Here is a 24,376-nt window from a genome sequence, read left to right as displayed (position 1 = left end):
AGCCAGGCCGCCCGTTCCCACAGCCGCCGAGCAAAGCGCTGCCATGGCGCTGGCCCGGCCTGGGACCCGGGACCCCAGGCCCCCGGCCCCTCTCCTGCTGCTGCTGCTCGGGGGCTCTGCCCTCGCCCTCCCGGTCGGTGAGTTGGGGGCCGAGCCTTGGGGGACTCAGGGCAGCACCCCAGGCCGTGGGGTGTCCGTGTGGGTGCCGGGCCCGACTGCAGGGTGCAGGGGGGTGCGCATCTGGGGGCCACTGGAGCTTGCGTGGTCACGGGGGACTTTGTGGGGGGACCGCCACCGGCCGGGGTCCGGGTAATGGGTGGGCCGTGTGTCTTGGAGGGGTGTTGGGCTGGGCTGTTCTGGCCTGTGAGGCCCGAGTCTGGGGGCTCTCATGTGAGTTGTGGGCAGGTTATGGGCTGTGGGCTGTAGGCACGTCTAAGCTGTGAGGCTGGGCAGCTGTCCCGCGCGAGCCAGGGGTTGTGTCTGAGGCTCTGTGCGTGTGGTGGGCTATATCCCAGCGCGAGTTGCGGGGTGCAACTTACTGAGTGGGTTGAACTGTGTCCTTGCTCTCGACACGGGGACGTGGGGTGGGGGCAGCAGACCCCAGCCCAGTGGATTGGGGTGGAGAAGAGGGAAGGAGACCCAGGGCTTCTGCCTGCATCCCCTCCGTTTGGCGATCACCCTGCCTGCACTGCGGGGCTGGGGGTGCTCTGGCGCCCCTGGGGAGTGGCTGGGCATCTGGGAACACATGTGTCCACCGCTGCCCCCTCCCCGCCCCCCAGCGTTCCCAGATCAAGCTGAAAGGGCTTCGTGAAGCCAGACCCCGTTCACCAAGAGGTTTTTGCTTTTGTCCAAGTGGATTCACGTGTGCGCCGGCCTGGAATTCTTCCTGGGGGGTCTGGGGATGCTTTGTCTTGGTCACTATAGCTACGGGGCCAGGCCTGGGAAGTCCTGTGCAGGAGGGCGGCCTGGGCCCCGCTGCAGCGGGGGAGCCCCCACCTCCTCAGAGTCCCAGGATGTGGGTCCAACCTCTCAGGCCCCTCCCTGGGGCCTTCCTCAGCCTCTCGCGTGGCCCGGCTCACAAAACCTTCGTCTCCTCTCCGCAGGGCCCTTGTGGAGGACAAGGCCCCTGTTTTGCAAGGGAGGAAACTGAGGCTCAGGGAAGGATGGGGGCTTACAAGCTGGGCCCCTGAGGCAAACCAAAGAGGAGCTGGGGGCCTGCTCTCTGCACAAGGGGCATGAAACCCTTGTGCAGCGCTGTCCCCTACTGTACAGTGCACACACACGTGCACTGCCCCCACACCAGCACAGTGGTGTGGCCTGTACAAGGGCACACAGAGGCGCGTGTAGACCCGCCACACACGCACTCGAGCACACACACCTAGCTGTACGTGACACGGGCCTGCACACAGGTGTGCACTCACACTCAGATGTACCTTCACATGAACCTGTGGCAAAGTGAACACCAAGTAGACGGATGCTACCGAAGGGAGCGGACGCTGATGTACACACTCACCTGCCCGCAGCCCTGCTGGGATTCCCAGGACCAGCCTTTCCCCCTGCAATGTTGGCACAGGGAGCCCCCTCCCTGGGGATCCCCGAAAGCTGGGGTGCGGTGCTATGGGTATGAACATTTCTGGATGCCAGGACCCAAGCCCTGACTGCCCAGAGGAGTTGGGCCAGGGATGATGTCACTTGAAAAGTAATTTCCATTCCAGAGGGGATGGGGGTTCTGGATGCCCTGGGCCCCTGGCTCTGCTGCCCACCCCTGCCAGGCCCTGAGCGGGGCCCCTCCCTCCTGGGCCTAGTCTGCCACAAAGGCCCGGCTGGTTGCTAGGAGAGCGCCAAGCATCTTGGAGCACAATGGGGCACTTCGGGGCTCTCACATCCTTCCCGGCCGCCTGCACACCAGGGAGCCCAGCTGACAAAGGGGCAGCAAGTCCAGCCCCCAAGTCCGGCCCCTCCTCCAGCCAGAGCTGGGTGGGGGCTTGCAGGACAGAGGCAGGGAGCAGGGAGCCACACACAAATGCTCTAACGTCAGGATTTGTTGGATAGTCAGTGTTTGCCCCAAGTAAAGATCTGTTGGCAAGTGAATAATACCATCAGCCTGTACGTGCTGCTCCTGGACTAACATGGTCGAACTTAATTCTCACAACAGCCCTATGAAGTCGACTCTGATACCCCCAGCTTACAGAGGAGGAAAGTGAGGCCCAGAGAGGGTCAGTAACTTGCCCAGAGTCACAGCTTGTGTGTGGCAGGGCCAGGATTTCACAGGCGCCTATGGGACCAGCCTACGTAAAGTCACATCTCCTCTCTGTGCTTCTGTCTAAAGGGGGCAAACCAGCTCACTCTGAGGGCTGCTACAAGAATCCGATACGAAAATGCAGCAGTTCTCCAACTTAGGTTTGGCATGGAATCCCGTTTCAAAGGAAATTTTAGAAAGGAGCCGGAAGCCACTAATAGTTAAAAGTGGCCTGCTGGGGTGGCAGGCCTGGGAACCCATCTGCCCGGTCTCACGCCCATTCCAGGAAGTGCCTCCATGGCCCCAGCCCTCTGAGACCATGGTCTGGAAACATTGGAATTTGCCAACGCTAGGCAAAGGGTAGGCAGTGGATCCGCGACAGCTATTGTGGGGGTTACCAAAATTATGTCTTTTAACCTCAGGTGATAAACATTTTTGTGAAAGACTATTCCAAACTCTGCTGCCTTATTAGAGGCATTTTAGCCCTTTCCCGATGGCTCTGCCCCAGCTGTGCTGCACTGATATTCAGTCCTACCCTTGGGGCCTCGTGCTATTAGGTGGGCAGTTTTTTCCCTATGCCAGAAGCACATCTTATGGGATCTTGGGTGGCTTCTCAGATGTATTCTCTTTTTTGCCTTGTCAAGATGAGAAGCTTTACAAAATCCACCCTCAGCAAACACTTCTCATTAGTCGTTGGCAGTTCTCATTAGGCCTGTTACAAGTGCAAATAAAGTAGGAGTAACTAGGCACGGAGTGAAGCCTGAAGCACCGTGCAACTGCTAGCAGCTGGATCTGGATAGACATAGAAGACTGCCCGCTCTGCCCAGGCTGACATTGGAAACTTCACTCTCAGGCAAGCCTTCTGAGAGACTCTTTCAGTGCCTGGGGGAGGCTGGGCTAGAATGCTCTAAAATGACAATACATGGGTGGCAATTTAGAGTTTGCAAAGTGGGAATTTCACATGCATTGGGAGATGTGGACTTCACAGAAGTCTGGAAATGATCTGCTTCTTAGTTTTTTGAGGAATGATCCTGGGCAAGTTTATCAACCTCTCTGAGTTAGAGAAACAGTTTTCTTACTGGCACCCACCTTTTCCAGTTTGAATCAAACACAATAATGTAATAATAGATGCAAGATGTGTAGCACAGCTACACGTGCACTCACGAAATGGTTCCTGTTATTATAATCCTGTCCTTTCCATGAAGAAAATTCTCTTGCCGGAGGTGGGTTCTGGGCCTTCCCAGGGCAGGGCAGCAGGTCCAAGGGGAGGGGCGGGTGTCCGTTAATCCTTTCCCCGCCAGGTCGTCCCAGGCAGCCTGAGAGGTCAGGAGGGATTTGTAAAGATAAGCACAGGCCCCTCGTCACCCTGGCAACAGGCCACGCCCCTCCAGCCAGGCTGGGAAGGCCCCTTCTCCATCCTGCCATCTTCACCTCTCCTCCCCTCAGCCCTGGGCTAGCCAGGCCTCCTGGGCTCGCTCCCTGGAGGCAGAGAGCCCAAGGTCAGTGCTTGTTCCCAGGCCTCAACGTGCAAAGGAGTCCCCAGGGAGCATGTTGCAATGCAGATTCTTGGGCCCCACGCCCAAGTGTTCTGCATCTCTGGGTCTGGAGTGGGGCCCAGGAATCCGTATCCTTTATATAGGTCCTGGGGTGATTCTGGAACCCCCAGAGTGGAGGCTCTGGAGCAGTGAGACCTGGGTTTGGATTCCAGCCCCTCCTAGGGAACTGTGAAGTCGCTTATCTCTGAGCCTCAATTTCCTCAACTGTAAAAAATGAATGATAGCTCTATCCACCCCCTAAGGTAACTGTGAAGACAGAGATTACACAAGAGAGACGGCTGTGCCTCCCATGCAGGCTTCTGGCACCACTGCAGGCCTCCTAGGGCAGACAGCTCCCTCCCTCTCTGCCTGCAGGAACTCCTTCCTCCAGTGGGGCTGGGCTCGGCCTCCTGGGGCTCCGTCCTACAGGGTCATGGCCCACCTGCTCCCACAGTGATGAAGCACCTTCCCCTGTCCCCACAAGTGCTGCCTCCTCAGCCTGCTCTGAATCAGGGGCAAAGCTCCAGACTGGGGTGGGGTCCCTCGGGTCACACAGATGAGGGGTGGCGCTTGCTGGGATTAAACGAAGGGCCTGTTGGCATAGGACCCAACAGCCAGGGCCCTTCAAGTGGGAGCTGTGGCCACTGTGCTGCCCCTCCCGAGTGTGCTGGGTCCAGGGACCCTGACTGTAATGGCCAGAGCCCTCACTGAAGGCCCGCTGGTGCCAGGGCTTCACTCACGTTCCCTCAGTGGCCCCTCACAACACTCACAAGGCGGGCACTGTTCACACCCCAGATACAAGCCGGGTCTGATGCCCAAAACTGTGTCCTTTCCCAAGGAAGCCTGATCCACTCACCCCCATCAGAGCATCTCCCCCTCCCAATCAGACCATCTTCCCACCCACATCGGACTATTTAGCCCTGGAGGACCAGGCTCTATACTGGTCCGCCACCATGGCTCAGGGTGGGAAGAAGAAAGACAAGCTGCCCATAAGCCCCTCAGAGAGGCCCAGATGGCCCCTGCCCTCACTGATGAGACCAGGCTTGGGGGAGGGGAGCTGTGGGCAGAGAGGGTCTGTGGAGCCCAGAGCCCTAGAAGGTTATCTTGGCCTGACAGTGTTTCAGACCCTCTGTCCCCTTGCCACACACCTGGCCCTGGGTGGGTGCTTGCCCCTACCCCCTCTTGGTGAGAATCTTGGAGAGTGAGCCCATGTTGAGCTGTACCAGGTGCTTTGGGAGCTGAGTGGTGGGGCTGACAGCTGGGCTCTCTCCCTGGGTCCATCGGTCGGTCGGTACCTCTGTCTCCCTGTCCCCCATCCTGCTTGGCCCTGGCTGGCAAGGGTGGGGGCTGGCTGGTGGACAGCCCTGCCTGGTGGAATGTGGATGACGCCTGAGAGGCTGTCGAGCCTTATCTGGGGGGGGGGTCTTCGCTGGGTGGGGGAGGGGAGGCACAGGGCCCGAAGCTGTTCCGGGGCCTGGTTAGTGTCTGGTTGACAACCTGGGTGGGGGAGGGGCGCCTCTCGGAGCCCCAGGTCCGTCTGAGGTGCCTCCTTCTCGCGGGCGGCTCCCGTTCCTCCATCACTTACTGAGTTCCTACCCCGAGTGGGCACTTGACTGCCGTCCCTGAGGCTCTCAATCCTTCCGTATCCTACGAGGCACATACTATTATTAACCCTCTTCAGATTGGGGAACGAAGCCTCAGTAGGAGAAATGACTTGCCCAAGGTCTCATAGCTTGTTGGCCGAGTGGGGATTTGAACCCAGGGCTGTCTGACTTCAAAGCTTCAAAAGTTCTTACGCTGGCATGACACTGACAGGCTCTTAACAAGGGAGGGTGGGAGGGAGGTGGGCTCCAGATCAGGAGATGACCCTTTAAGTGAGGGAGCTCTGCCTTGTGGAGATGTCGCAGTGGCTGGAGCCGGGAGTTCAGTCGGCTGGTCTCAATACCTGCCCTGAACCCTGTGACCCCAGCCAGTCTGGCCACTCACACTTGCTGATGGCGGCGGATACTGTGGGGGCCAGGGATCCTCTGAGAAGTTCCCAGGCCAGCAGGGCCAGGAGGGGAGGAGGGGTGGAGGGGAGAGAGGGGCCTTTGAAGTCCTCCATCTCCAGTTTCACGCAGGGATGGAGTTACCAGACCCCCAGCGGAAGCAGTGGAGTGGGCAGTGGGAGGAGACACCCTCCTGGGAGGGAGCAGGCCGGGGATCCCCTCCCCAGGTGGGGCTGGAGCACACAGACAGACCCTGAGGGCTAAGCCAGCACGAACTTGCTGTGTGACCTCAGGCAAGTCCTCACTTTCACTCTGGAGCCTGGATCCGCTCTCTTGTAAAATGGGCCTGACAGGGCCTGCTTCCGAGGGGCGCTGCGCGGGGCTGCACTGACACCTTGGAGCTAGCGAAAAGCTCACAGGGTTAGTGGGCGTCTGCTCACTAATCCTTCCCCGGGGAGCCAGGCATCCCGGGTCCTATTTCCCTGCTTTGGAGGCACCCTTGAAACCATTCCCAGTTCTGGGTGCAGATGCATGCAGCCTGCTGGCACCTGGTGTGTAGACCCCCTGGCGCTCCCTGCGTCCTCCTGAGTACTGACGGAGCCCTGCTGCTGACTCTGGGGTCTGGGGATGGGCCTGGGTGTGGGGAGGCGAGTGTCCTGGTAGCCCCCGTCCACCCTGCCCAGCCAGTTTCCTCTCTCTACAGGAACGGCGCCTTCGGACCCCCCGGGTGCCTGTGCCTCAGACCCATGTGCTCCAGGGACCGAGTGCCAGGCTACAGAGAACGGTGGCTACACCTGCGGGCCCCTGGAGCCCCGGGGCTGTGCCAGTCAGCCATGCCACCACGGCGCTCTGTGTGTGCCCCAGGCTCCAGACCCCAGTGGCTTCCGCTGCTACTGCGTGCCCGGATTCCAGGGCCCACGCTGTGAGCTGGACATCGATGAGTGTGCGTCCCGGCCCTGCCACCACGGGGCCACCTGCCACAACCTGGCCGATCGCTACGAGTGCCACTGCCCCCTCGGCTATGCGGGTAATGGCCCCAGCTCTTCCCAGAAGCGTGTGTGATGTCGACCCCATCAGTGGCTCAGAGTTGTCAAATCACGAATTCAGCTTTGACCTTAGAGGAGAGACACCCCCAGGCATCCTGGCAGCTCTAGGGTGTACCCACTCTTGGGCATGCTGCGGAATTAATGCTTCTCGGGCTAACCTGGCAGCTCTGGATAAGAGTGTGATGAGCGAGCGCTGGCACGGCGCCTGGCACACTACAGACACTGGACAAGTGTCATTTCAGTCCCTTGTAGGGTTCAGGTGGTGCTGGTAGTGGAGACACCCCTCAGGCATCTCTGGGACTAGAGTGTAGATATGCCTGGTTTGGCTTTAACGAGGACACATCTAGATAGACAGTACTTCTAGCATCGACTCACTCCAGACCCGTCAGGCTGTAGCACAGACATCCTCTGGTGGCTCGTCTGATGGTTCTGGAGCACGATACCCCGGTATGGTTCAGGTTGTCATGTGGACCCTCTCCCCTGGGGGGCGGGAGCCCCCAGAGTTCCTGCATAGAGACACTGGTGGACTTGCTCAAATTGTAACGTAGATGTACCCCCAGGGATCTCTGCTGTCTTGAGGGGGACAGTTCCCTCCTCCAGGGTATGGCCCTGTCCCAGTCCCATCCACCCTCCAAGGCGAGAGCATCCTGGAGCAACTGCCTGGAAGTCAGGAAGGAGGGCGCAGCTAGGGACAGGTCTGGGAGCGAGGCTAGGTCTAGGGCAGCTGGGAGCCTGCAGTGTGGACACTCCAGGTTCTATTCAACCCTGAATTCAGATGACTCTCTCTGAGGGCAGAGGGCAGTCTGAGGTCACCTCAGAGTAAGAGGTACAGACTTGGGGGCTGGGCTCCAGGAGAGGGGGCATAGAGTGGAGAGATGGATCTCAGCACACAGATGAAAATGAACTTTGGAAACGGGTTCCATGTACCTTTCTCATCATTTGAGAGTTCAGGTGTCTGGATAGATTAGTTGTGGATGTGAGTAGGTCACGTAAAGGCCTCTGTGTCTGCCAGTATCCACGGGTGTCTGGGATCCCTGAATGCGTTTGTGGGAAAGTCTGTGTGTGGGTGCCAGCAGGTGTGTGCGTGCCCAGATGTGCGGTGCTCAGACACTTTGGGTAATGCTTTCTGGGTGAGTTGTGGATGTGAGTGGGGGCAGCGTCTGCTGTGATTCATTTCCTCCTCCTTCCCTTCCTAGCCAGGCGGGGGAGGTTGGGATTCCAGGCGGCCTGGGCCTGTCTCCCCCTGGCACAGAGGGTGGGAGTGGGGCTGGGTCACAGGAAGGAGGGCCCCTGTTTTGTGCTCACTGAGCCAGGAAGGGGGGAAGGTTCCAGCTGGAGCCAGCTGGGTCCCCAGACCCCCACGACCAATCCCACTTAGGGGGTAGAGGCAGGGCCACTGGAGTGTACAATGACAAGCGGGCTCCACGATGTGCTCGGGCAGTACATTTCCAAACCCTGAGATCCTCCATCTCCCTTCATCTCCACAGCCCCTCCCCTGAGAGCCTTCCAACCGTCTTAGTTTTACCCAGGACTGAGAGGGTTCCCAAGACACAGGACTTCCAGTTGTAAAAGCAAGACAGTGCAGGGAAAGCCTGAAGGAGTTGGCTACCTTGGTCCAGCATCTCCCACCGGGTATGCCCCTCCTTGCTGGGGTCCCTCCTTACACCCTCCACAAAAAGCCAGCAGAGCGAAATGTAGAGAGGACTATATATCAGCTGCTTAAAACTTTTAGGATAAGCTCGGATTGTGTTACTTGGCCCCCAAGGCTTGACACTCCCCACTCCTGACCCACCTACTTCACTCTCCCCTTTGCTCCCGGACCCTCCATGCACCCCTGCCCTAGGGCATCATGCCCCTGCCCCAAGCAGGTCTTCACCAATAGTCTCTCTGGAGAGACTTACAGTCTCTCTGGAATCCAACTGCTCACACAGCCCCCTATCCTAGTCTAGCGAATGCCCCCTCATCCTTCAAGTCTCTTCTTCCAAGAAGCCTTCCCTGACTCTCAATACCCCAGGCTAAGACCCTGCCTCTTGCTGTCACAGCATCTAGCACGTACCCACTGCTGAGCTTATCAAAAGTAAAAATCAGTCCTCATTTACGTAATATTGACCTAATCCCCATCTCCTGGGCTAGACTGGTATGAGCTCAAGGGGGCAGGGATGTCTGTGTTGTTTCAACCCCACTGTTATTGCTGGCGCAAGAAACACCTGCTCTGGATGAATGGAACAACGGATTCTCTCTTTGGATCCTGACGTTCCGCTTCTGGTCAGTCTGGAGCAGGTTTCGGGTCAGCCTGGCTCGGCCTCATTCGCGCTCCCTCTGGGCGGCCATCTCTCTGTCTCGGTCCCTGTCCAGGCGTGACCTGCGAGGCGGAGGTGGACGAGTGTGCCTCGGCGCCCTGCCTGCACGGGGGCTCGTGCTTGGACGGCTTGGGCTCCTACCGCTGCGTGTGCGCGCCGGGCTTCGGGGGCGCCAGCTGCCAGCTGGACCTGGACGAGTGCCAGAGCCAGCCGTGCGTGCACGGGGGCGTATGCCACGACCTGGTCAACGGGTGAGCGGGCGCCCGGGTGCCGTCAAGCGGTGAGGCTGCGCGGTGGGCTGCGGGGTGGGGGGCGCGATGGAGACAGAGGGAGCTGGAGGTTCGGGCACGTGCTCAGCTCCGGTCGCGCGCCCCCCTGCAGGTTCCGGTGCGACTGCGCGGACACGGGCTACGAGGGCGCGCGCTGCGAGCAGGAGGTGCTGGAGTGCGCGTCGGCGCCCTGCGCGAACAACGCGTCCTGCCTCGAGGGCCTCGGGAGCTTCCGCTGCCTCTGCTGGCCAGGTGTGTGTGCGCGTGCGCGAGAGCGTGTGCGCGTGCGCGCCCGCACGCCCAGGGGGGCGGGGGCTCAGGCTAAGGAGGGCTGCCCTGGGACAACCTGGCCGTGGGCACACACCCTGAGTGGACTGAGCCAAGTGTGTGCCTGTGACTGCAACTTCTCTGAGCCTCAGTTTCCTGATCTGCTAAACAGGGCTAATCACAGCACCTGCTCCTGGGCTGTTCTGAGGAGAGTAAGAAGGTGTAGCGCCCATCAAGCCTTGGTACAGGGCCCCGCACGTGCAGAGCGCTCAGTAATGCTAGTAATAACAGTAACACGATGCTGACGCTGGTGAAGCCTGCACTGGTCGTTCCTACCCCCTCAGTGTGTCCCTCCCTCGGAATATCCGTGACCATATCTGAGCTGTTGTCCCCGCCTGGCCCTGGGTTGGCCTGGCAGCAGTGGAGGGGTGCTGCTTGGTGACCCCCTGTGACCTGACGCCCACCTGTGTGTGTCCCCAGGCTACAGCGGCGAGCGGTGCGAGGTGGATGAGGATGAATGTGCGGTGGGCCCCTGTCAGCACGGGGGCCAGTGCCTGCAGCGCTCCGACCCAACCCTCTATGGGGGCATCCAGGCCGCCTTCCCAGGAGCCTTCAGCTTCCGCCATGCTGCTGGCTTCCTGTGCCGCTGCCCTCTGGGCTTTGAGGGTGAGCTCCCTTCCCGGGAAGCAGGTCTGTAGTGTCCAGATGCGCGGGAGGGATGCCAAAGCTGGGTTCAAGCACCTCTCTCTGGCCTCAGTCTCCCTAGCTATAAGATGGGCCCTTTCCAGTTCCAGTCTGGCTCTGAGGGAGCTGTGGGAACCACAGCTGGGCTTCTTGCAGGGGACGACTGCAGTGTGGACGTGGACGAGTGTGCCTCACGGCCATGCCTCAGTGGAGGCCTCTGCCAGGACCTGCCCAATGGCTTCCAGTGCCACTGTTCAGATGGCTACACAGGTGCCTGGGGTGCGGTGGGCACTGGGGCAGGGCAAGGTCAGATGCGGTGGACCTGGGGCGAGAAGGTTCCTTCTGGCTGATGTGTGGAGGCTGGATTGATGGGGTCAAGGACATTAGGGAGGAGGTGGGTGTAGTGGCCAGGTGACAGGTAAGAGGACTGAGCTGGGACCTGGGCTTTGGAGGTGGGAGTGGGGGGAAAACCTTCTGGAGTGGAGGTTGAGAAATATTTATGAGGGGCACGCTACAGGCCCTGAGGGTTTTTCCAGGTGTGAGTGGGAGGTGTCAGGGATGCTGGCCGAGTTTCTGCCCTGGGTGACATTGGGTAGAGGATGGTGAGCTCAGCCTTGTCCATACTGAGCCTGACTGCCTGTGGAGCACCTACAGGGAGGAGCCTGGGTAGGGGCTGGTGATCTGGGGTCTGTGGCCCAGGAGAGGGGCCTGAGACTGGGGGTCCTGCAGCTGGAGTCTCAGGCAGCCAAGGTTATCCAGGAGAAAGTGTGGAGTGTTGGGCAGAGAGAGCCCTAGACACCTGACATCAAAGGGCTGGGCAGAGGCCGAGGGGCCTGCAGGGAGGACAGGGCAATTTGGCCAGGACAGAGGAGGTAAAAACGGTGGGTGTGTGGTGGAGGGAGTGTGGTGGGGGGGTGCGTGGTGGAGGTGGAGGAAGTGTGGTGGGGGGTGTGTAGTGGAGGTGGAGGGAGTATGGTTGGGGGTGTGTGGTGGAGGTGGGGGGTGAGGTGGAGGGAGTGTAGTGGGGGGTGTGTGGTGTGTGGTGGAGGGAGTGTGGTGGGGGGAGTGTGGTGGAGGTGGGGGGAGTGTGGTGGTGGGGGCTGTGGTGGAGGTGGGGGGTGTGTGGTGGATTATGGGGGAGTGTGGTGGGGGGGTGTGGTGGAGGTGGAGGGAGTGTGGTGGGGGGTGTGTGGTGGAGGTGGGGGGTGAGGTGGAGGGAGTGTGGTGGGGGGTGTGTGGTGGAGGTGGGGGGAGTGTGGTTGGGGGTGTGTGGTGGAGGTGGGGGGAGTGTGGTGGGGGGTGCAGTGGAGGTGGAGGAAGTGTGGTGGGGGGTGTGTAGTGGAGGTGGAGGGAGTATGGTTGGGGGTGTGTGGTGGAGGTGGGGGGTGAGGTGGAGGGAGTGTAGTGGGGGGTGTGTGGTGTGGTGGAGGGAGTGTGGTGGGGGGTGTGTGGTGGAGGTTGGGGGGGTGTGTGGTGGGGGGTGTGGTGGAGGTGGAGGGAGTGTGGTGGGGGGAGTGTGGTGGAGGTAGGGGGAGTGTGGTGGTGGGGGCTGTGGTGGAGGTGGGGGGAGTGTGGTGGGGGGGAGTGTGGTGGAGGTGGGGGGAGTGTGGTGGAGGTGGGGGGAGTGTGGTGGTGGGGGCTGTGGTGGAGGTGGGGGGGTGTGGTGGATTATGGGGGAGTGTGGTGGACGGCGGGGGCTGTTATGGAAACCTGTGGGCAGTGTCTGGAGAAGGATGAGCTTGACCTTTGGAGAGCTGGGCACACCTTTGGGGTGTGCTGGGCAGGAGCTGGGCCTGCAGAAAGCCTCTCCCTGCCTTGGGTACAGAGGATGCGGAGACACACAGACACCCTTCCCTGCGGATACTGATGAACCCGAGGACCTCCTCACACAGCACGTAGCGTCCCTGCCCCCGCTGGAATGCCTGTGACGCTTCCCCCACACCCGCCCGCATTCCTGCTCCGACAAGCTGCCTCCTCTCCCTGGCACGGCTGCTGGGCACAGGCTCCCCTGCCTGGGGGAAGGAGGTGGTGATCACCACCGTCCCTTCCACGCTCACCCCCCAAAGGTGCTGGGGGCTCAGCATCCCACTTCTGGGTGGCCAAAACCTCTGGGCACCCTGAAAACCCATCTCCTGCCCCCATGGGCTGAGGTTCCTTGAGTCCTTGCCCACTCCCAGGCACAGTGCCCCAGAAACAGTGGCCTCGTGGGTGCCTGGCACACACTGGGCCCACTGCAACATGCCCTGCATCTGCAGAGTATTCTCTGCATTGTTTTCCTCCTCACCAAAGCCTCACGAGGTAGGGTTCTAAATCCCCATCTTACAGATGAAGCCATAGAGGCTTTAGAGAGGGCGTGTCATCCCCCCAGGTTCGACAGTGTTGGCGGGAGCCCAGCTCCTCTCCAAGCTGAGCTCAGCTGATGGGTGGCAGGGAGGTCAGACCTCTGAGGTCAAGGACCCGGAGGGGGAACCCCGGCTGTGGGGCTGGTCCGCCCCCATCCTCCCTTGGGGTTGTGCTGGGCGTGGGGGAGGCCAGTGCCTGGCATTCCTGAGCCAGCTCTGAAGGAGGCGGCTGGCCAGGCGGGGAGCTCTGCTCCCCAGCCTTGGTGCCTGCCCACCACTCTCAGCCTGTCTGTGGGCAAATGCAATGGGGCTGCGGGCTCTGCGGACCTTCCTGGGGGTGTTGTGGCTCCTGGCAGGTATGCAGGGCTGGGGCCTTGGGCAGGGGGAGGTGGGACTGGCCGTTGGCAGGGGGAGGTGGGACTGGCCATCCCCAGAAGGAGGCGGTGGTGTTTGTGGGCTGACTGGTGCCAGGATTCAAATCCTGGTGGCTTCTCTGGGCTTGGGTTCCCCTGGCTGGGTTACATGGGCAGGGCTGGCCTCAGTGGTCTTGTGGAGGCTCTGGCTGAGCAGGGGTTGGGCTGTAGCCTCTTGACCCATGCTGGGGCCAGAGCACCTGGCGTGGGAGCCCCTGGAGGGGAGGGTGACCTCACAGCCAGTGCCAGGGCCCCAGGGCAGAGGGATGGGGGTGGGGGGTTAGAACCAGGGGCTACTCGAGTGCCACAGATGCATACATCCATCCCCACTCCCTCCTCCATTTCATCTCTCTGTCCACAAAGGCCATGCCAAGTCCTTTTCTGGGCACCAATGACATATCCAGGCCCCTGGAGGAGATCTCAGCTGAGTAAACAGATATTTTCAATACTGGGTTCTGGGGAGCTGTGCCTGGGAGTGGGCAAGGAGTTGGGAGTGACACAGCAGCTTGGAGTTGGGAGTCAGAGAAAGCCTTCTAGGGTACTGGCCATTTGAAGTTGGGCTTTGCAGGATGAGTCGGAGTTTGAAAGGCAGGATTAGGGAGAAGGAGGCATTCCAGAGAGAGCACTGAGAGCAAAGCCCCGGAGGCAGGACTTCCCAGGAAATGTCTGGAGGAACAGGCAGCTCAAGGTTTGCAGGGAGCAGGGCTGACATATGAACTCCTGGTAGGACCCAGGCCACGAGGAATCTCGAGTGCCAGGGTTAGTGATCGGACCTTAAGTAGCAAAGGAACCTGGCCAGGTGATGCTTTAGAAAGAGATCTCTGGCTACTTGTAGAGATGGATGATGGGGGCTGGTGAACTAGAGGACACTAGACTATGGCCTAGAGAGCTGGTGAGGCAGGGGAGGTGAGGTGGGAGGAAAGGGGGCATTGGAGAGTATTTAGGGGATTGAATCGACTCACAAGATATGGTAAAGGAAGGAGTACCTTGGATTCCAGCCTCTGGGGACTTCAGGGGACCTTGAGAAATCCTTTGGAAACTGGGAATGGGTTTGGTTGATAGATACTGAGGTCCCCGTCCCAAGAGGCAGCTAAGCTCTGGGTCAAGACTGTGCTTTTGGCCTTGGGTGCTGAGCCTTGGCCTGGTTTCTCCTGAAGGCCTGACATGTCAGGAAGATGTGGACGAATGCCTGTCGGAGCCCTGCCTCCATGGCGGGACCTGCGAAGACACCGTGGCGGGCTACATCTGTTGGTGCCCAGAGGCCTGGGGTGGACGTGACTGTTCCGTGCAGCTCACTGGCTGCCAAGGCCACACTTGTCCGCTGGCTGCCACCTGCATCCCCACCTTCCAGTCAGGGGTCCACAGTTATGCTTGCCACTGCCCACCTGGTACCCATGGACCTTTCTGTGGCCAGAATACCACCTTCTCCGTTGTGGCTGGGAACCCTGTGCGGGCTTCGGTGCCAGCTGGTGGCTCCCCGAGTCTGGCACTGAGGTTTCGTACTACGATACCTGCTGGTGCTTTGGCCACTCGCTCTGATACTCAGGGCAGCTTGGAGCTGGCACTGGTGGAGACCACGCTTCAGGCCACACTCTGGAGCCACGGCAACAATGTGTGCATCTTGAGGCTGCTGGACCTGCCCCTAAACGACGGCCACTGGCACCGAGTGGAGGTGATGCTCCGCTCTGGGGTCCTGGAGATGCGGCTCTGGCACGAGGGCTGCCCTGCCCACCTCTGTGTGGCCTCCAGTCCTGTGGCCCCGCCTCCTACGGCTTCCCTGGCCCCGACGCCTGCTGGGTTCTGCTCCACGCAGCTGGGTGGTGTGGCCTTTACGGGCTGCCTCCAGGACGTGCACGTGGACGGGCACCTCCTCCTGCCCGAGGATCTCGGCGAGAATGTCCTCCTGGGCTGCGGGCGCCAGGAGCAGTGTCAGCCTCCGCCTTGTGCCCACGCAGGGGTCTGCGTGGACCTGTGGACTCACTTCCACTGTGACTGCCCCCGGCCCTATAGCGGTCCCACATGTGCTGATGGTGAGGAACGAGCCAGGTGGGCCCCAGGGCAGGGGCTGTGCCTGCACCCAGCCCACAGGCCTCATGCCCGGCACCCTCTCTCCCTGCAGAGGTTCCTGCTGCCACCTTTGGCTTGGGGGGCACCCTGAGCTCTGCCTCCTTCCTGCTCGACCAGCTGCCAGGCCCCAACCTCACCATGTCCTTCCTCCTCCGCACCCGGGAACGTGCTGGCCTTCTGCTCCAACTTGCCAACGATTCAGTAGCTGGCCTGACAGTGTTCCTGCGTGAGGGCCAGATCCGGGCTGAGGTGCTGGGCAGTCCTGCCCTGGTGCTTCCCGGGCGCTGGGATGATGGGCTCCGCCACCTGGTGACGCTCAGCTTTGGGCCTGATCAGCTGCAGGGCTTGGGGCAGCAGGTGCACGTGGGCGGGAGGCTCCTCCCTGCTGACGCCCAGCCCTGGGGTGGGCCCTTCCGAGGCTGCATTCAGGACCTGCGACTCAACAGCCTCCACCTCCCCTTCTTTCCACCGTTGCTGGAGAACTCCAGCCTGCCCAGTGTGCCGGGCAGCAGGCGGTCCTGGAACCTCACCATGGGCTGTGTCTCCGAGGACACGTGCAGTGTGAGTGCCACGGGGAAAGGGTGGGTCCTTTTTCCGGGATCCATCCTGCTTCGCTGGAGGTTAGCATGTCCTTCTACTGGTCAGGTCGGCACCAGGAGGTAGAGTGCCCACCCAAGGTCCCAGTGCTGGAAAGAGACAGAGCAGGGTTCACTTTCATCTCCTCTCTGGCCAGCTGCTCTTGCCCTATGGTAGTCTCCATACCTCTCCTCTCAGTCCTAATCTGAGACAGACACCCTGACCCAGGCAGAGGGCTGCCCAAGCCTTTCTGCGGGAGTTGCTTGGGGCACAGGGACACCCAGGTTCATGAACAAAGCACCAACCAGCTCTAGGATTGGAATAGCCTGGGTGTGAACTCTGGCTCCTCTATTTACTGGCTAGGTGACTCAGCAAGTGATTTCTCCTCTCTGAGCCTCAGTTTCCTCATCTGTAAAATGGGAACGCTAGTTACTTTTCTGTTTGTTTGTGAGGAGGTAATGTATCTGTACTAGGTGCTCAGTGAAGAACCGCTGCAAGGATGGTTATGGTGGGGCGATGCTAGCCCCAGGCCTGAGCCAGTCCCTGCCCTGATTCTCCTGCAGCCTCAGCCCTGTCTCAATGGTGGGACTTGCCTTGTCTCCTGGAATGACTTCCACTGCACCTGCCCTGTTAACTTCACTGGGCCCACATGTGCCCAGCAGCTGTGGTGTCCTGGCCAGCCCTGTCTCCCGCCTGCCACCTGTGAGGAGGTCCCTGATGGCTTTGTCTGTGAGTGCCTGCCCTGGAAAGCCCACATGCTGGGTGCTGGACACTCAAGCTGGGTTAGATCCCACCCCTGCCTTCAGGACTCAGAGACAGTGGACCAGGATGCCAACAGCCCCAGCCCAGTGTGGTTGGGCCACCGCATCCAGAAGGACAGGCTTTTTGGAGGAAGAGAGCACTTGCTAGGTTTTCAAGGACAAATAAGACTCTGACAGGGCACAGGGAAGGACATTTCAGGAAGGGGGCAAAGCATGTGCAAAGGCATAAGGTTTATAAGAACTGAAACACAAGTAGAGGTATCAGCGTTGCTAGGGTCCTTGAATGCTAGGCCAGGCAGCTTGGGACTTTTTGCCAAGGGCAATGGGGAGCCATGGGAGGACCAGCAGGAGAAGACCATGGTCAGCAGTTTTAAAAGATGACTGTGTTATAATATTAAATTGATTGCAGTGAAGAGTGAGCCACGGTGATGACACAGGGCCACTTCACTAAGGAGAGAAGGAGGCAGATTTTCCAAGGTGTTATCATTGCCTGGTCTGTGACCTGGAGGGCAGGGTGGGCACAGGAGGGTAGGTCTCCCCAGCCTGGAGCTGGTTCTTTGGCGGTAGAGAGTTATGAGGTGGGGGGAACGGTTCCTGGGATTAGATGATAGGTGGGTGTGTGTGCCCCCGCCCCCAGACCGCGGAGGTGGGGGGAACGGGGGTTGGCAGGCTGGTCCCCGCATCACCCAGGTGTGCTTGGGCTGGGCTGGGTACCGATAGGCCGTCCTCTGACTCTCTCTCTCCCTGCAGGTGTGGCTGAGGCCACGTTCCGCGAGGGACCCCCGGCGGAATTCAGCGGGCACAACGCGTCATCCGGGCGCGCGCTCAGCGGCCTCTCTCTGGCCTTCCGCACGCGCGACCCCGAGGCCGCGCTATTGCGCGCCGCGGGCGCCCCCAACACCGTCTGGCTGGCCGTACGCAACGGCTCGCTGGCGGCCGGCGTGCGCAGTGGCCCCGGCCTGCCCGGGGCGGTGCTGCCGGCGCCCGGGCCGCGCGTGGCCGACGGCGCCTGGCACCGCGTGCGCCTGGCCATGGAGCGCCCCGCGGCCTCCGCGTCGCGCTGGCTGCTGTGGCTGGACGGCGCGGCGACGCCCGTGGCGCTGCGGGGCCTGGCCAGCGACCTGGACTTCCTGCGCGGCCCGGGCGGCGCGCGCGTCCTGCTGGCCGAGAACTTCACGGGCTGCCTGGGCCGCGTGGCGCTCGGCGGCCTCCCGCTGCCACTGGCAGGCCCGCGGCCCGACGCGGCCCCCGGCTTCCGGGAGCCCTTCTCGGCCTGGCCCGGAGCGCCGGTTCCGCGCCTTGGCTGCCGCGGTGCGCCCGTGTGTGTCCCCTCGCCCTGCCTGCATGGCGGCGTCTGCCGCGACCTCTTCGACGCCTTCGCCTGCGCCTGCGGCCTGGGCTGGGAGGGTCCGCGCTGCGAGGCCCGCGCCGACCCGTGTCGCTCAGCGCCCTGTGCCCGCGGCCGCTGCCTCACGCGCCCAGACGGCCGCTTCGAGTGCCGCTGCCCGCCTGGCTTCGCGGGCCCGCGCTGCCGGTGCGCACGGCCGGCCGGGGGGCGGCCTGGGTCCGAGGGGTCCGGCGTTTACGGGGCAGGGGTGGGGATCCCAGGGGCGGGGGGTGGGTCAGACTAGTCCGGAAGCCCGGGTGCGGATGTGCTGGTTCCGTGGGCCAGCCACGTCCCTTCTCTGAGCCACCGCGCTGTTATCTGTAACTTCGGAACAGCAGCCCCCTAGACTTGCCAGAAAAAATACAGGACACCCGGGTAAATTTGAATTTGAGATAACGCTGTCGTCTGGGGGTCGGGGTGGGGGAACCCCGAGCTAGTGTCGGAAGAAAGCCTAGAGGCTCTCCTGCTGAGCTGCCCACCACGGATGCCCTCCTTCGTCAGTCCCGTGGGATGGGGACAGGCAGAGATGGTCCGCGTCTTGACTGCTTCCCTTATTCAGTCTGGCCATGACTCCCCACTCCTTTCGGAGCCAAGCTTACGGAGTGGCAGAGGCCTGAATCCCCCTCTCTACGCAAAGAATGTCAGAATGTCAGGCTGCTCTTGCCCCGGGGAGACTACTTACATTTCATCAGCTCCTCGGAGGACTCAGCCTCGAAGGGTTCAGCCCGATGTTGTACACCTTGGTGGGGGTAGGGCTGGAGTCACAGAGTGGCAGCCCTATGTCCCACCCCTTCCACCCTAGAAACGGCTTCCAGGACTGACGGCAGGGTCTCCAGGAAGTGGCTCTTAATTCCTTGGATGACAATGCAGAGGCTCAGGTCACCTGAGTGACCCACGGGCGTGGGGGTGGGCCAGGTCCTAGGTGTCCTGTCCCCAGGCCAGCCTCTGTGCTTTCTCCTCAGGTTGCCTGTCCTGCCAGAGGAGTGCAGCCTGAATGTCACCTGCCTCAATGGTGGCCCGTGTGAGGGTGGGCCCCAGAGTGCCAACTGCAGCTGCCAGGAGAGCTTTGCTGGCCAGAGGTGGGTCTGGGGTCCAGGGGCCTGGGAGGTGGGCTGCTGAGTGTGGAGAGTTGGGCAGGGCGGGCCTCTGGATCCCCTCCAGCCAGGGCAGGTGAAGTGGGGTATGGATCCTTGCTCACCTTCTCAGCCCTCACTGTCGTCACAGTGCCAGACAGTGCACCTCTCTTGCTTGAATTCTTTCCCTTTGGGGCTTCCAAGACCATCCTGTGTTATGCAGACACCTGCTGGGAAGTAGTTGCCTGGTGGTGTTTCTTAGAGCTCCGTGCTCAGCCCACCTCGCACTCCTCCACCTGGGGAGACTGTAAAAATGCAGGTTCTGGGCCCACTCCAGACAGAGTCAGCATCCCTGGGCAGGTGGCTTTACACAGGCTCCCCCCGTGCTTCTGGTGGAGTGACAGTCATTCTGTCATGAATGCTGGGGTGAAGGGGCGTGGTAGGTGATGGAGATCGCTTTCAGCATCAGTCACCTGGCAGGGCCCAGCCAGGTAGGGACAGTGGATGAATGAGCTTTGATGCCAGTGTGTGTAGGGGGTGGGGGAGGGTTTGAGGAAGTAAACGAGCTGGGGGAACAAGAGGCAGCCTGGGAGGGAGCAGCTTTCTCAGCCCCACCCTTGTCCCTGCCTCCCAGGTGTCAGATCCCCTGTGAAGCCAACCCCTGCTTGAATGGCGGCACCTGCAGGACAGCTGGTGGGGTATATGAATGTATCTGCAGTGCAAGCTTCTCAGGCCAGTTCTGCGAAGTGGTGGTGAGTGATGCCCGAGGGGGTGGGTGCCCTGTTTTGGACTTTAGTGAGATGATGTTACGGGGGAGCGTATACAGCACCTGTGGAGCTGTTCCTGGGCCAGGCCTGTCACGGGGTCGGGGGGAGCAGGGAAAGGAGACTCAGGCTGCTTCCACACTCTCACACAGGAGGGGCCCCCAGCATTCCTCTGGGGGCTGCAGTGAAACAGCTGGGCTTTGCCAAGTCTGATCTGGGCCAGGATTCAGGGCCCACAGGATCTTGGAATTCTGGGATTTACGTTGGTGAATATGAGAGCCTGTAATTTCTCTTCTCTGGTGGTTTCTGAGCCACCAGAGAAGGAAGGAAGCTCCTAGAAGGAAGGATTCTAGAGTAGGAAGATGTGGGGAGCCCGGGATTCTGAGCCAGAGAAGGCTTGGGAAGGCTTGGCTGCCGTGAACGTAGCCCCTGACCCCAGGGAAGCTCAGCTGAGGAGGGGTCCGAATAGATGGGGGCCAGCCGGAAGCTTAAGCTTGAACCTCCCTCTGGCCCCCTCCCCACTAAGGGGCAGAACAGACTCTGCAGGCCCAGCGGGAAGTGAGCCCAGAGTGGGCGCAGCAGCAAGGAACGAAGCCTGGGGAGGAGCCTTGATCTCCACAGGCTTCTGGCGGCCTGGGTCATAAACCCTAAACCTCTCTGCTTCTGGGGAATGTTTCCTTTCAAGTTGAACTTTACAGCCGCTGGCACACATCACCCCACCCCCGCCCCCCACCCCGTCCCCCGCCACCCTCCTCCTAGGGAGGAAATGGCTTTACAGCTCCTCCTGAAGTGCCCAGGGCCGGAGCCTGGGGAGGGCCCATTCAGGGCTGGGATGAATTTTTCTCTACAGTCTTGGGCACCTTCCTCAGGGCTGGGGGCTGAGACTTGGGACCCAGGTCACAGTGGGCTGAGAAGTCTCATGGGACAGAGGGAGGGCCGGTGAATCTGAGGCCCTGGGCCTCTGCCCCCTGGAAGTCTATGATTCTGGAGCTTCAGAACTCCAGGTCTGTAGAAGCTTTGATGGGGGCATCCCGGTGTCTGTGACGAGCCAGAGAGGTGGTTTCCTGGGCCCCCAGAGCCTGGTCTGAGTGTCCGGGGTGGGTGGGGGCCCGCCCTGGTGGATTCTGAGCTCGCCAGCAGCCAGGTCGGCCTGCTGCAGCTCATGCCCTGCACGGGCCCCCTGGCTGGGGAGCCTCTCCTGCTACTGCCTGAGATGCCTCCCACTTGGGGGTTGAGCATGGTCTCCACAGACACTTAAAAACCCAGACTGCCCTTTGAGTTTGGGAGGGATCAGGTCCCATCACTTCAGATTGGGTGTTTATTGAGAGAGGCAGGGTGGCAGGGCTGGGCACTGAGGCCCACCTTGGCCAGTTGAAGGAAGGACCTTCAGCTGGAATTTGGGACTGAAGAATGGTGGTGTGAGCTGGGCATGGGCATGGCGTTGGGGGCGGACAGAGGGCAGTGCCAGTCCCGGCTTGACACCCACTAGTCATGTGTCTGGGGGGATCTGGGCAAAGCCTCTGTTTTCTCCTCTAATATTTATCGAGTGCCTACTGAACAGGCTCTGCTGTGCGTTTTGGGATACACGGGCAAACAAAATAAACCAAAGGTTCCTGTCCTCACGGAAGAAAGGGGGTGTCCTCGCTTCCGCTTCATCAGGTCATGTAAGGTTTACATGAATCCCACACTCGGTGCTGAGCTCCTAGTAGGCATTCAATAAATGTGTTTTCTCTCCTCCTAGCCAGAACCCCTTTGCTGTACAGGAATCCCCTTGTGGTGCCTCTAATAGGTAGCTCCCAGGCACTTGCTTGCATACCTCTGGGGCCAGGTCTCTCACTACCTCACAGGGAAGCCTCTGCTCAGCGATGCTTTTTCCTCTCCTCTGAAGGAACTGGGGGGTCTCCCCGCCCCCATGGTCTTAGGCGTGTTACTGCATCTCTTCCAGAAGGGCCTATCGCTGCCGCCGCCGTTCCCGCTGCTGGAGGTGGCAGTGCCTGCGGCCTGCGCCTGCCTCCTCCTCCTCCTCTTGGGGCTCCTCTCAGGGATCCTGGCGGCCAGAAAGCGCCGCCAGTCAGAGGGCACCTACAGCCCGAGCCAGCAGGAGGTGGCCGGAGCCCGGCTGGAGATGGACAGTGTCCTCAAGGTGCCACCCGAGGAGAGACTCATCTAGGCCCACCTGGCTGTGGCTCCAGCACCTGGGAGGTCCTCACCTTCTACCTGGAGACCGAAGGAGGCCACCTTCGGGAGCCTCCCGGGCCTCGGGGAGCTGCTGCCGGGCCCAGGATACCTGCTGGGGAAGTGGCCCCTTTGCTGGGGGCCCTTGCCCCGTCCTGGACTGAGGGGAAGGGGCGCGCTCAGGGAAGCAGAGAGAGGCCTGGCGAGGTTGTGGACATGCTCCATCCAACCGCCCGGTCTTAACCTTGGCAGGCACACGGCTGTGCCGGGAGGAGCACCTGCGGGTGCACACGTGTTCAGGAGTGTGTGAGTGCGCGCGTGCACGTGTGTTTGTACCTGGGCCTGTTGATCTGCAGGGACCAGTGAGTGTTGCGGATGGGGCTCACGGGCACGCCCACGTCTTTGCTGTTTGTGCACGTCACTGTGTAGTGAGTGCAGGTGACCCCGCGGAGGGGCAGCTGGGCAGTGGAGACCACCTTCTCAGCCCCGGGGCAGGGGCAGCCCAGGGCCACGAGTTCTCCTGGAGGCCAGGCCAGGGCTTGCCCAAGGACCAAAGCCCCGGCTCCCGCAACTTCTCCCACCTCCGGAGGCTGCCCTGGCCCTGGAGGCAGCTGGAAATCAGTGGGGTGGGGGGCATGAGCCAGAGGTTAATGTGTGAGCTCCTGGCTCCCCAAACAAGTGCTCCCTGAGGCAGGTCTGTCTCTGCCCTCTGCAGCAGCCAGGCACCCGCTGGGATGCAGGACTGAGGGGCAGACCTGCAGGAGCGGAGGGGTGGGGGGAGGGTGTCTGGGCCACTGCAGTCTTCCTCCTGCAGGCCTGTCACTTACAGAATGGGGAAAGCAGCCCTTGCCTACCTCACGGGGCTGCTGTGAGGATGGGCAGGGCAACAGTGGGGAAGGAGCTCTGGAATTCGTTAAAGTCCAGTCCGCTGTGAGGGCTGCCCGGGTCATCCCAAGGTGTCGGGAAGGGAGAGGGTGAGAGCGGGGAAGGGGCCTCCCTGAGGGGTAGCAAGGGGGCCAGAGGGCGATGATGACAGAGGAGCAACCCTCCCTGCCCACCTTGTGGTTCTCCAGCCCCTCCGGCATCAGCGCTCTCCTCTCCAGGCTGCCTGGCGAGTCCGCTCTTTCACCTGCAGACCAGTCACCTCTCTAATGGCCGCTGGGAGGACTCGAGGAGGGCCTCGCAGGAAGCCCTCAGGGTTGTTTGCTGAGGCAGGTGCTTGGCAAATGTTGGCACTGTCTCTGGGTCGGGGCTGGTCCTGCGGACAGACACAGATGAAGGGAAGAACTGGCCGCTTTGCTTCCAGTCCCTTCCCTGGTGATGCCATCACACTGGGATCTCTGATCTCTTCTCTGAGGGGCACTTGCCTGAGGGCCTGGCCTCTGAGCTTCAGAGTCCCTTGGTCCCTGACCTGGAGATGTGCCCTTCGGTCCTTCCCATTTCCCAGGCCAGCACCCGCTGTGCCAAGGCCAGGAGACCCCTTTCCACTTGTCGACTGGAGGTGGACTTTACCCATCTCCCCTAGGGGTCTCAGCCAGCTTCCAGAGGCACAGGAGTCAAATGTGAGGTGGAGGCACGTGGTGATGGAGGCAAGGGAAGGGGTGAGCGGGCTGAGACTGGGATGGGAAGGGCCCTGAACACTAGGTTACGGGGCTTGCTTGGTCCTTATCCTGTAGGAGGTGGGACCACCTTTTCCCCCATCTTTCTCCCTGACTCCTGGAAAAGTGGGGGAGAAAACATCTGGTAGCAACAACTTAGCCCCAGCTGGTGCCTTGATTAGTTTATTAAGTCAGAGATTTGGCAAACCTGTGTTCTTGCAGACTCCTAAGACAAGACATTCTGGGTGGAACCCCAATATATAAAAGCTGGGCTGTTCTTCTTTGTCCTTCTCTTGCTTCTAAGCGTTCTGGGTACCTGTCATTTTCAAGCGCAGCCCAGGGAGGGGGACACAGCCCAGGGAGCCGAGTGAAGGGCAGATAGGGGAACGGGGTGTGTCTAACACCCTCTCTGGGTGCTTGGTCCAGGTGTCCCTCCCCAGCACAGCCAATAGAGGTGCAGACTCCAGGCTCTCCCCTTGTTACTGAGAGGTCTGTGGGAGTAAAGCTCCAGGTGTCCCCTTGAACTTCCTTCCTGGAGCCTGGGTGCCTTAAACATCGTTGGTGACCTGCAGCCCTGCTCCGTGGACCCGGCAGGCCTGTGCACACCTGTAACCAGTCCAGCCCCTGGGTCCTGCTTGTAAGAAGAAGGGGCTAAGCTGAGCTCAGAGGCCCGAATGGTAACAGGCTTAGGAGTGGGCCGGGCGTCAAAGCCTCCCCTGACTGCTCCAAGCCCCGCCTCTACCTCTACAAACAGGGATGCTGAAGACGCCTGAGGCCTGGCCTCCCCGCAGAGCTTCCTCAGGACACAGGGATACCAGCCTTCTCCCCAAGAAGATTTTATTGAACGCACACACACAATTCATCCTTGGATTTTCACATTCAATCCAGCAAG

The 24,376-nt window shown here is 60.9% G+C and overlaps 1 protein-coding gene across 3 annotated transcripts; it reads left to right on the top strand.

Moving 5' to 3' along the window:
- Positions 1 to 24,376, top strand: CRB2 (crumbs cell polarity complex component 2). Of its 3 annotated transcripts, none has more exons than XM_032634237.1 (13): positions 1 to 137; positions 6,466 to 6,789; positions 9,164 to 9,359; positions 9,490 to 9,629; positions 10,125 to 10,310; positions 10,485 to 10,598; positions 14,241 to 15,113; positions 15,203 to 15,711; positions 16,290 to 16,455; positions 17,238 to 18,021; positions 18,837 to 18,953; positions 19,582 to 19,699; positions 21,657 to 23,761. In XM_032634237.1, exons 1-13 carry the CDS (start codon positions 44 to 46, stop codon positions 21,879 to 21,881), a joined length of 3,846 nt encoding a protein of 1,281 aa, XP_032490128.1. In that variant the 5' UTR covers positions 1 to 43; the 3' UTR covers positions 21,882 to 23,761. The 3 variants fall into 3 exon arrangements, with proteins under 3 accessions (XP_032490128.1, XP_032490129.1, XP_032490130.1); XM_032634238.1 differs by lacking the exon at positions 21,657 to 23,761 and adding an exon at positions 24,239 to 24,376 and having other exon boundaries at positions 7 to 137; XM_032634239.1 differs by lacking the exons at positions 1 to 137; positions 6,466 to 6,789 and having other exon boundaries at positions 8,524 to 9,388.

Source organism: Phocoena sinus, chromosome 6, assembly GCF_008692025.1.
Source record: "Phocoena sinus isolate mPhoSin1 chromosome 6, mPhoSin1.pri, whole genome shotgun sequence".
In the NCBI taxonomy this organism is placed as follows: Eukaryota; Metazoa; Chordata; class Mammalia; order Artiodactyla; family Phocoenidae; genus Phocoena; species Phocoena sinus.
Note: the sequence above shows the minus strand (reverse complement) of the source record. Positions and strands in the feature narration are given on the sequence as shown.

Coding starts and splice junctions, on each gene's coding strand:
- CRB2 (XM_032634237.1), top strand. CDS start 44: ATGGCGCTGGCCCGGCCTGGGACCCGGGACCCCAGGCCCCCGGCCCCT. Junction 9,360..9,489: donor TGCCACGACCTGGTCAACGG/GTGAGCGGGCGC, acceptor GCCCCCCTGCAG/GTTCCGGTGCGACTGCGCGG. Junction 9,630..10,124: donor CCGCTGCCTCTGCTGGCCAG/GTGTGTGTGCGC, acceptor GTGTGTCCCCAG/GCTACAGCGGCGAGCGGTGC.